This window comes from Carcharodon carcharias, chromosome 5 (genome assembly GCF_017639515.1).
Source record: "Carcharodon carcharias isolate sCarCar2 chromosome 5, sCarCar2.pri, whole genome shotgun sequence".
NCBI lineage: Eukaryota > Metazoa > Chordata > Chondrichthyes > Lamniformes > Lamnidae > Carcharodon > Carcharodon carcharias.
Window position 1 is genome coordinate 198,298,976 of NC_054471.1, and position 12,149 is coordinate 198,311,124.

At 40.6% G+C, this 12,149-nt stretch overlaps 1 protein-coding gene across 5 annotated transcripts in view; it reads left to right on the forward strand.

Moving 5' to 3' along the window:
• The window catches only part of cad (carbamoyl-phosphate synthetase 2, aspartate transcarbamylase, and dihydroorotase), a 116,821-nt gene that overhangs the window by 59,286 nt on the left and 45,386 nt on the right, over window positions 1-12,149 (forward strand). For all 5 annotated transcript variants that reach the window (XR_005942963.1, XR_005942962.1, XM_041187318.1 and 2 more), the window contains exons 17-22: window positions 55-299; window positions 867-1,113; window positions 5,240-5,338; window positions 8,672-8,896; window positions 9,098-9,280; window positions 10,041-10,259. Coding sequence is in view for 3 of the 5 variants with exons in the window: in XM_041187318.1 (XP_041043252.1) it covers window positions 55-299; window positions 867-1,113; window positions 5,240-5,338; window positions 8,672-8,896; window positions 9,098-9,280; window positions 10,041-10,259 (1,218 nt within the window). In the remaining 2 variants the exon portion in view is untranslated. The remainder of the gene's footprint in view (window positions 1-54; window positions 300-866; window positions 1,114-5,239; window positions 5,339-8,671; window positions 8,897-9,097; window positions 9,281-10,040; window positions 10,260-12,149) is intronic.

Consider the following 12,149-nt stretch of genomic DNA (forward strand, 5'->3'; position numbering starts at 1 on the left):
CTCTGATTTTAAATTAACTGATTTAATGTACCACTTTGTTGAATTGTTTCTTAGGAACTTGAAACTCCTACAGATAAGAGAATCTTTGTCCTTGCTGCAGCCTTGAGGGCAGGTTATGAAATTGAGCGTCTGTACGAATTGACCAGAATTGACAAGTGGTTTCTTCACAAGATGAAGAACATTGTAGAATACTCACTGAAGCTCGAGTTGTACACCAGGGATGAAATGCCTCGTCATGATCTCCTGAAAGCTAAGCGTCTTGGTTTCTCTGATAAACAGATTGCAATGGCTATACAAAGGTAAACGACTGGGACAATTCACAGTGACTGTATAGTGCAACTTGATTTTCAAAGTGAACAGCCTAACAGCAATCAAATTTGACTAAGATATCACATTGAAATGATTACACTTTTCGTCGTTTCCATGCAACTATAATGTTACTAGACAAACTGTCAGCATCGCTGTTCGTGATCACCACCTCCAGTTATCTGCAGTTTGGTGTATTTTATCTCTGATCCTCTGGAAAATTCCAGCAAGGTGGCCATAGCTCTTGTGGAACATGAGCACTTTTTTGGTTCTTGGGTCTACTATTTCATAGGCATTTGGTTGAAGATTGCTTTTCACTTATATTTTGTGTATTTGTGATACTTGATCAAGGGAAGTCTAATAAAGTTATTTGATTTGGACTGAAAACTATAAATTAGATTCAAAAATTGGATTTGGACATTGACTTTGGCCTCTCATGGTGGGGTTGTGGGGGTTTAGAGTTGAAAAATTTGAAAGATGCTTCTTTGGTAAGATACATGTTCAAAGTCTTTGTATCCAAGGGTGATGATCTATAAATTGCTTTGGTTGTTTTCCTTTAGTACTGAGCTGGCAGTGAGGCGATTGAGACAGGAATGGAAAATTCTTCCTGTGGTGAAACAAATTGATACAGTAGCAGCTGAATGGCCTGCTCAAACTAACTATCTCTATTTGACGTATAACGGTGAAGGACATGACGTCGACTTTACCAAACCTCATGTGATGGTGATCGGTTCCGGTGTATACAGAATAGGGAGCAGTGTGGAGTTTGATTGGTGTGCTGTTGGATGTATCCAACAGTTACGCAAGGTTAGTCTTCAAAATTTGTTTTATTGGCATATTTTATATATTCTTTAAAGGACTAATTGTGAAATATAGCTTCAATTTATAATGCTGCAAGTAATATATCCAATAAGTGCTGTACTCACTGCCACAGGAATGCATTTTAAAGTCTGTTGACTTTAAAGTTGATAATTATGCGATGCTGACCTCAACAGAGGTCACCAAAGGGGTTGATTGCTGGAGGTGAGTACATGCTGCCTTTAGCACTCCCTGTACCTTGGCTTGTGGTTATCTACAGATACTCTTGGATTTTACTGGAACCATAGGCAAATACGTGGGATGCCTTCAGTATGCAGATCAACTTGTTCGATCAACTTTTTCAGTTTGTTACATAATGTAGGTGAATGAAAATACTGGCAGTCTTTATTCCTAGTTATTATCCATGGTTCCCTGGCCCTAACTACCTCCTCTTCACCATGGACGTCCAATCCCTTACACCTCCATCCCCCACCGGGATGGTCTGATGGCTCTCCGCTTCTTCCTCGAACAGAGGCCTGAACAATCCCCATCCACCACTACTCTCCTCTGGCTGAACTTGTTCTCACACTGAACAATTTCTCCTTAAACTCCTCTCACTTCTTCCAAGTAAAAGGCGTGGCTATGGGTACCCACAAGGGCCCCAGCTATGCCTGTCTCTTTATGGGGTATGTGGAACATTCCTTGTTCCAGTCCTACTCCGGCCCCCTCCCACAACTCTTTCTCCGGTACATCGATGATTACTTCAGTGTAGCTTCATGCACTCGTCTGGACCTGGAAAAATTTATTAATTTTGCTTCCAATTTCCACCCCTCCATCATTTTCACATGGTCCATCTCTGACATTTCCCTTCCCTTCCTTGACCTCTCTGTCTCAATTTCTGGTGCTAGACTGTCCACCAATATCCATTACAAGTCTACCGACTCCCACAGCTATCTCGACTACAGCTCCACACACCCCGCTTCCTGTAAGGACTCCATCCCATTCTCTCAGTTCCTTCACCTCCGTCGCATCTGTTCTGGTGATGCCATTTTCAAAAACAGTTCCTCTGACATGTCCTCCTTCTTCCTTAACCGTTTTCCACCCACGGTGGTTGACAGGGCCCTCAACCAATTCCGGCCCATCTCCCGCGCATCTGCCCTCACACCTTCTTCTCCCTCCCAGAAACATGAAAGGGTCCCCCTTGTCCTCACTTATCACCCCATCAGCCTCCGCATTGAAAGGATCGTCCTCCGCCATTTCCACCAACTCCAGCATGATGCCACCACCAAACACATCTTCCCTTCACCCCCCTGGCGGCATTCCGTAGGGATCATTCCCTCCGGGACACCCTGGTCCACTCTTCCATCACTCCTTACACCTCATCCCACGGCACCTTTCCATGCAACCGTAGAAGGTGCAACACCTGCCCCTTTACTTCCCCTCTCCTCACCGTCCAAGGGCCCAAACACTCCTTTCAAGTGAAGCAGCATTTCACTTGCACTTCCCTCAACTTAGTCTATTGCATTCATTGCTCCCAATGCGGTTTCCTCTACATTGGAGAGACCAAACGCAAACTGGGTGACCGCTTTGCAGAACACCTTCGGTCTGTCCGCAAGCATGACCCAGACCTCCCTGTCGCTTGCCATTTCAACACTCCACCCTGCTCTCACGCCCACATGTCTGTCCTTGGCTTGCTGCATTGTTCCAGTGAAGCTCAATGCAAACTGGAGGAACAGCACCTCATCTTCCATCTAGGCACATTACAGCCTTCCGGACTGAATATTGAGTTCAACAATTTTAGATCATGAACTCTCTCCTCCATCCCCACCCCCTTTCCGATCCCCCACCCCTTTTCTTTCCAATAATTTATATAGATTTTTCTTTTCCCACCTATTTCCATTATTTTTAAATGTATTTCCCCCATCCATTGTTTCATCTCTATCTTTTAGCCTTTTTTCATTCCTTCACCCCACCCCACCCCCACTAGGGCTCTCTGTACCTTGCCTGTCCTGCTTTCTACCCTTAATTAGCACATTCCTTAGATAATATCACCACCTTCAACACCTCTGTCTTTTTGTCTGTGACATCTTTTAGTTATCACCACCTATCACTGGCCCTCTATCCAGCTCTACTTGTCCCATCCCCCCCGCCAAAACCAGCTTATATTTCACCTCTCTTCTATTTTTACTTAGTTCTGTTGAAGGGTCATTCGGACTCAACGTTAACTGTGTTCCTCTCCACAGATGCTGCCAGACCTGCTGAGTTTTTCCAGGTATTTTTATTTTTGTTTTGGATTTCCAGCATCTGCAGTTTTTTGCTTATTATCTATGGTTAATGCGTATGGAAAATTTGTGGCCATAATGTACTGAATTTAGGGTCTTTCAATCCGTAGCATTAACTCTTGTATTTCAAAATCAAGTTTAAAGTAGTAAACTTAAATTTATATATTTTGAGTCAGAGTAAATTTATCAACCACTGACCCTGAGAAAAATAATAAAAACGTAATGTCAAGCATTCAGCCCTCATGCAATCATTCGGGCTCGTTCTCTTGCTCTCTCTCTCTCAAAAACACACACGTATCAGAAATAAGAGCAGTTAGAGCCTAATGTTTTTTTTTAAAAAGTAAAAGAGTACACAGTGTCCTTTGATTGTCCTTGAGGTGTAGATTTTTACAATGCTTCGACAAATTTGTGTTAGCTGATTTCTTGGATTCAGTCAAATGTAGAAGATGTTGCAATTATTGCGAGATCTCGGTTTGCTGGTAAGTTCCTGGTAGAGTTGGCTTCTCGGGCTACACTCTTATTCCAAAAGAGATGGAGGAGGAGCCGCCTTCAACTTATTCCCTCTGCTGAATACTTCCTTGACATCGTCTGTGTCACTTGCAATCTCTCTCTAGTGGCTTGGCAGCCTTGCCTCGAAGTACTTCACCCATTAGCCTGAAGTTTTCAATTGGCAGGTAGACTTGGCAGGGCTGGTCGTGGAGCTGATTGCCAAGGAGCCACGATTGGCTCCGTGCCGCCATTTTATGCGGGTGGGCCAATTAAGGCCCACCCAATGTAAGACATGAGTCGTAGCACTCAGTGCTACCTGTGTGGGCAGGGGGAGGAGGGAGAGAGTCGGAGCCAGCACCCTTTCACACATGTTCGCGAAGGAGCACTTCAATCTCCCTGAGGTAGCTCCGTGCCTCAGGGAGATTGAAGGGCTTTTGAAATTATGAAATAAATGGATTTAAAATTTAATTAAACATGTCCCCTCATGTAACTGTGTCACATGAGATGGGACAAGTTTTTATATTTCGGAAAAATTATTTATTCAATTAATAAAAGCTTTAGGAAACCTCATCCCGCTTGTGGATAAGGTTTCCTAAAAATCATGAAGGCCATTTGGCCTTCTCACCTGCCCGTCAGCCTTAAAGTTGGATGGACAGCGTTAGCAATTTCATTAATTACATACTTAATAGGCCGTTTAAATATCTGCAGGCACGCAGCTGACTCAAGTGCTCACCCACAAAACGAAACATTGCGAGAGCGCGCGATGACGTTGGGGTGCGCCCAACATCATCACACACCATTTTATGTGTCAGCGTATGGTGCCCATACATCAACTGAAAAATTCTGCCCATTGTGTGTTTCCAAGAGGTTTTGGGTGTATCTTGTCCATGGCAGCCATTGTTTCAATATCCAGTACTTGCATTTTTTTTAATGTTCTTCCTTAGATAGTTATGAGCTTCAATGGATGTCTAGATTATAGAAAATGTCTCTCTCCCTCCACACTCCCCTGAGGGTGATTGTTTGTCACATTCGTCTTGAAATGTGGCCTTGCATTTTTAAGCAGTTTGCTCTGTCTCAGTTCAAATTGCAAAAATTCCAGTCACTTGAAAATTGAAAAATCGTATTTTCAAAACTAATGGGGCATAGCTTTGTGACTGTGTATAATAAATGTGTGTATATATATATTATACATAGACTGATATTTATACTTCCAAACAGTGTAAATCTTTGTACTCTTTCTCACTCACCACCAATTCATTGAATATAAATTCAGCATTTGATCTACCAGAAGTGTAGCATGGTATGCTTCATGTTATTGAAAGCTAAAATGTCTTTAAAACAGCTAATGCTTTTTTTCTGTACAGATGGGCTACAAAACCATAATGGTGAACTACAACCCTGAAACTGTCAGTACAGATTATGATATGTGTGACAGGCTTTACTTTGATGAAATATCATTTGAGGTAAGTTATATTTAAAAATAAAAGTGCCTGGCCTATAATTTTCATTGTTGTCCCTTGGCTACAAATTCAAACAATGGTTGAGAAATATGATTGCATTTAATAATGGGAAAAGAATTCTTATCTGTTTCCCCTGGTTGGGGTAACTAGAACCAGGTGATACAATTTCAAAATAAAGGGGAAGCCACTTAGGACTAAGTTGAGAAGAATGTTTTTTGTTTACTCAGAGGGTTGTAAATCTTTGGAATTCTCTACTCCAGAGAACTGTGGAAGCTCAGTCATTGGGTATGTTTAAAATAGAGGTTGACTGATTTCTATATGCCAATGACGTTAAGGGATATGGGGATAGTGTGGGGGGAAAAAGCATTGAAGTGGATGATCAGCCATGATCATATTGAATGGTGGAGCAGGCTCAATGGGCTGAATGGCCTACTCGTGCTTCTATGTTCCTATTCAAATAAAAGCTTAAAATGACTAATATTTGTATATTACAGGATCGTCAGGTTTTTCCAAGAATTCACATTCTGGGTTTACTGGAGTGCTCATTTCTTTAAGTTGTAACATTTTTGTAAAATGGACATTTGATATACATGTTGCATGTATATGTAAAAAAAAAGCTTTTGGTTATAAGTAGAACACTTTTTGATTGGAACTTAAAACAAGACACATCCTCGATCAGATTTCATGATATAAACATTCCAATCTCATCATGAATGATTTGAAGCAGATAGTGTGATGGAGATATTCCATTGTACCTGGAATTGAGACTAAATTATCTGATTCTGTATAACAGTAACTGCTCACATTTCATGAATTGAACTCCCAGAATCACAAAATTTTAACAGCACAGGAGGCCATTTGGCCCATTGTGTCTGCACCAAACGAGCATTATGACCTAGTGCCATTGCCCTGCCTTTTCCCTGTACCCCTGCACATTTTTCTATTCAAATAATCATCTAATGGCCTCTTGAATGCCTTGATTGAACCTGCCTCCACCACACTTTCAGGCAGTGCATTCCAGACCCGAACCAGACGTGTGAAGTTGTTTTTTCTCACGTCACATTTGCTTCTTGTCTCCCTTTTTAAAATATTCTGCAGGATGAAGTCTCTCCCAAAGATTCAGATGATCAATACACTGTATGATGTGCTGTTATACCATATAGAACAGGGATTCTTGATTCTGCCCCATATCTACCCTGAATTAGGTGATCTCAGCTTGACATTTGTGGAGTGTATCTGTTGGTTTCAGTATATCATGCGAGGAAATAGAAAATTCAGGCTACTAATTACAATCCATTGGCTCATGTTGTAAAGTATGCATGCTTGGATATCTGTTGAAGATGAGAGGACCTCATTGATTAGATTCGTAGGTGAAGAATGGGAGACCTGTGGCTTCCATGTAATTGTATTTCAGTGTGAGTCCCCTTCAGGAGTGGAGGAGAGAATATTGAGACTCGGATTGCCAATTGAAATTACTATTCCAGTTTGTCTGAACAAATACTGCACAGGTTGGGTTAACTCTTTACTTTGCTCAAGTACTCAGTGGATTAAATAATGGCATATATAGCAATGTCCAAAAGTTAAATTGTCTAGTCCAGCAGTTTTATCTATCATAAGCTTTGCACCTATGGCAAGAAACATGTGAAAAGTCTTTCAAATAGACTACTGAGATATCTGTATAGGCTGATTTTCATTTTATTTGATGCGAAGTAAATAAAACCTTCCTCAATGTTCAGCTAAGTTATCTATCAAACAACTGGCTTGCAAGATTTTTATGGAACCACGTGGGAAGAATCCCACTGATTGGTTTATCACATCACATACTATCGATGCAGCAACCTGGTTGGTCTAATCATCAACAGTACCTTGGATTACTATGAATCTGACTTGCTCAAGCATTGGACCATTAAGTCTCTGAGGAATGGTTTATTTAATTTTACTTTCCTACTTGGTATAATTTGAATAGTGTTCTGTGACTGGACCCAATAGTGAGAGTTGTATTAACCTGCTTAAACATTATGTTACCAATTATAACAATATACTATAACATCAATGTAACACACAGGTGTAAATAGCACATCTCAAAAATCTGTGCCTAGGGTGCGTAGGTGATCAGCTTTCTTCTCATCAATAGCAGCAATATCACAAATCACCTTGAGAGCTCTATCTAATTGCAGGCTGACCTATATATTAGGTACTCCTGCCATGCAGCCACTTAGCATTCCATCCTAGAGACCTGTGTCCTAGTTTTTATCTCTCATATTCTGTACACAGGGTCTGAAGGTATGATGATCTCACCCACCAGGGCATGGGATACTTATAACCTCAAAGTCTTTGCAAGATTTTTAACCCACTGAGAACCGCGAAGCAGGTCATGCACTAAACCTCCCTCTTTTTCTTTAAGTTGCTGTAGTTACAGCTTTCCAGTTTGTTCTTGTTCAAGCCTTTGTTGCCAATTTGGCCTATTTTTCCAGAGTGTGCTGAGTGAAGATTCTGGCTTTCTTTCTCTCATTCTCCCAGAAAGAATTGACTGTCCAAATCTCTAATGATTTTGCATGCATCTAGAAACCAAATTGAACCCAAAGGCAACCTTGTTGCCCCTTTCAGTGCTCTCCAGATTGGTGGTCACTTGTCAGTTATTAGACAGCTGAGATGGGTGGGTTTACACCTACATAGGCAGAAAGCAGGTGCCAGGCACTTCCAATTGATATGAAAAAAGCTGCTGATAAAATTTGGTGTATCAGACTAATCCTGCCACCAGTGGAGAATGTGCCTCATTACCTGGTAGTTCTACCAGTTGTATGTGCAAGTGCACTTGTTTATACCGCTGTAGATTAATTCAGCAAACACCAGACTTTAAGTCTTTGTATATCTGGCCAGGTATCCTGTCAAGCAGCTGCGGTCCTAAACTCTGACTTTTCATCTGTGTGCCAGGATTTTCTGGCCTGTTGCAGGTGGGACCCGCCACGGGTGAGGCGGCACCCCTGCTAGAAGTCCCATTGACTTCCGGCGGGACCGGACAATCCTGGCGGCAGGTGGGTGTAGAAAATCCCGCCCGTAATATTTGCTAGATATCTAATTTTAAGCGTAATGGGAGAACTTACATGTGACATTTTGCAACATGCCGAATGCCTTGGTGCTGTAGATGCTGAACTTGAATGTTATGTACTAGGTTTCCCATCATCAGGTACTTAATTCAGAAAATAATATAAGGGGCTTTGAAAAAAAGAAATGCTGAACTAACTTATGAGAGAGCAAAAGACAACAGCTAGAAGAACACTTGAGAGTGAACAAACTTTGAAAATGCCTTCATTATTGCCCTTATTGTCTTTTCAGGTTGTGATGGATATTTATGAACTGGAAAACCCAGAGGGCATTATCTTGTCCATGGGGGGGCAGTTGCCGAACAACATTGCTATGGATCTACATCGCCAGCAGTGTCGAATTCTGGGCACTTCACCAGAATCAATTGACACAGCTGAAAATCGTTTCAAGTTCTCTCGTATGCTAGATACAATTGGTATTAGCCAGCCACTGTGGAAGGAACTGTCTGATACAGAGGTAGGTGTGCATGTGCTTATTGCCATTTATTGAAAGCAGTTAAACATCTGATGTTTGCAAGTGCACTTGCTTTATAACATATTTTTGATCTTAATCTGTTTCATAGCTAAATAAGGAAATCAGTTTTTGCTGAGTTTGTCATTTGAAGGATTATGGAATGTTTTCTTGACCTCATTACTGAATGGTCTCTTGTTTTTGCAGTCCTCCAAACAGTTTTGCACAAAAGTTGGTTATCCATGTCTCATTCGTCCATCATACGTGCTGAGTGGGGTTGCTATGAATGTGGCTTATTCTGACAGTGACTTGGAGAAGTTCCTCAGTAGTGCGGTGGCTGTTTCAAAGGAGCACCCAGTTGTCATATCCAAATTCATTCAGGAAGCAAAGGTTAAACAAAATGGATTTTCTGATTGTTTTAAATTTCTTTGCTATGCTATTTTTGCCACCATAGAAGCACTGAGAGTGCTTGCTAGTCCTGATTTCTTATTTCTATGCGTTATATTTTAGGCTTAAAGGAAGGGTAAAGTTCTCACCCACCCTAAGTTCCTATTTCTATCATGTGCTTAAATGTTTTAAATTTAATTTACTTGTTTGTATCCATTCCTGCCACAGGTATTTACAGGGAGTGAGGTTTTTTTAATTAACACACCACACACAAAACTGTGGAAATCTGCAGTTTTGAATGTGTGATTTTCTTTAGAAGAATGTTAGCACCCAGATTGACTAATGACCCCGAAGTATATTTTCAGAGTACCTTGTTTTCATAGTGCACACAGATGCACAAATTCACAACTATCTGAGCTGGCCATTTCAGATTTAACATTTGTGTTAATCAAATTTCTGAGTTAATCTTGCATATCTGGAAGCATTTCTTTAAAATCAGGAGCTAATGGCAATAATGAATGTGAAACCACACATATGGGACAGATGAGAATTCGTGTAATTGCTTTAGTCTCTCTTATTAAAGCTGGTGTGATGACTCATTTTTGTGATTTACGCAATCTTCATTATTGCCTAATTAAGCCCATCTTTATATACTTGTTAAAATAGGTATGTTTTCACTATCTTTGGCATGGTAAAATGGTTAATACTTTAAATAGTATTTGGATAACTTGTATGAAGCAAGTTGACCATTTATGTCATACAGGAGATTGATGTGGACGCAGTGGCCTGTGATGGAGTTGTGATAGCAGTAGCTATATCAGAGCATGTAGAAAATGCAGGGGTCCACTCTGGTGATGCTACATTGGTAACTCCACCTCAAGACCTAAACCAGAAAACAACAGAGAGAATCAAAAGTATAGTTCATGCGATTGGACAGGAGCTACAAGCAACCGGGCCTTTCAACCTTCAGCTGATTGCAAAGGTTAGATCCTTATTGTTTAAACAGATCATGTTCTGTGTTTGAATTGCATCATGTTTGAAGGTAGGAATGGAGAAAAGCCTGCTTATTTCCTGTATTCTACTTAGTCCAGGCAGATATTGGGCTGAATTTACCTTGTTCTATACCAACGGAAAAGTCGAGGTTGCAAGGTTTGGGAAGTTTTCTTTAACTTTGGTTCCTCAAAGTGAAGGATCTTGGCAATGGAAACTCTTTCCATTTTAATGACTAATTATTCATGTTAAGCACTCCAAACCACATATAGCACTATTGGATCCATCTGCAACATGCATTGACCCCACTTTCACAAAAGCAGCTCCTATAATAGTTTCCATTTCCCATGCCAGGTGACCTGTGATGCCTTGGTGTAAGTTTGTTAGTTTAGTGCTGAATTGGTGAGTTTTGTGCTGTGAACCATGCCCACAAAAACAGGATTAAGACTGCTGAAATTCATTTCACACTCAGATCCTTGCAGGCAGAGAACACTTGCACCTAGACATCGCTAATACCTATCCCACTGCACTACTGCATTCCCAAATTCTTTTTTGCATTCCTATAACTAATATGACTAGTTATGTACAAGTGTCATCATTTAGTTTTGCACTGCATGTAAATGTTACACCAATACTCAAATCTCAGATGAAAACAAAAGTAGTGGTTAAGTATTAAATTTTCTTTGGGCTGGACAGAATAAGGACATGGATTATGGTTTTCTTGATGCCTTGCTATTTAAATGTATTGTCTAGCGTGCAACTAAGCCTTATGGTGCAGCTAGATCCCAGGTTTGATTTCCTGAGCCTGCTGAATTTGCTGATGTCAACCAGAGCATTGGTGGGGGCATTGCAGTTGGTCTGATCATCTGGATTAGGGAGCAAGTAAAACGTTTCCTTTGTGAATACCCATATTTCCAAAGTGAAAGATATCAAAAGCTGACTATCGAACTATTCATGAAATTGTAATTTTATCTGTGCGTTATACCAGTTTTTTTCACAAAAAAAAATGCTTGGATAAAGTTTGCCATTGGAAAAGATTACAAATCACAAACTGCCATTATTTGGATCATGTGAGCTCTTTTCACAGAATTGTATGGACTCTTTCCCCCTTTTGCTATCATGAAAACATTCAAGGCTTAGCTGGGTACTAAGGTTCTTGCCCTCTGTTGCCTAACCCTGAAGATCATAACAGTTGCCACTTTTTGTTTGAAGCAGCAATTTCTCGCATTAATCCTGAGCCAGCAGTTGACATCTATATATTGTTGTCCTACAGTCGTAGTTTAACTTGAAATGGGGCTTCAGATGTAGCTTGTCTTGTTCCATTTGTTATCTTCTTGACCTTTCATAACCTGCTAAGACCTCTATGACCTGCTCTTCAAGACTGAAGAGTGTGGATAATTTAGCTATAGGCGATTGTTAAAGGGGCAGTCTGATAGGCTGCCTGTTACACACATTGCCTGAATATTGCTTTCCATTATCAGTCAAAAGGAAACTCATAAGTTATATAATGGGCAACTAATCTGTTGTCATCTGTTTGACATGATCTCCAACAGTTAAGATTGCCTCCCTCTGAATTTCTCTAGCTTAACTTAGTTCTCTGTTACAAGGGAATCAGTCTTATGTTCTTCCTTTTACACAGCCTTCAGGGCTTGGGTGATTCACATGTATTTCTGATGAGCAAAATTAAATGAAACAGTGTAGGTTTGACCTCCAGAATATTATACAGCTTTAGTATGCCAGCTCAGACTCTTATTTATTTGGCAGCATAGCTTAGCATCATGTTAAAATGTTTCTCATGGTCTTTCTTTTAGTAAGTTTATTTTTGCAATATGTCAGACGATTGTTGGGAGACTGGATCACTGAAATAGCTGTTTTAACTTTG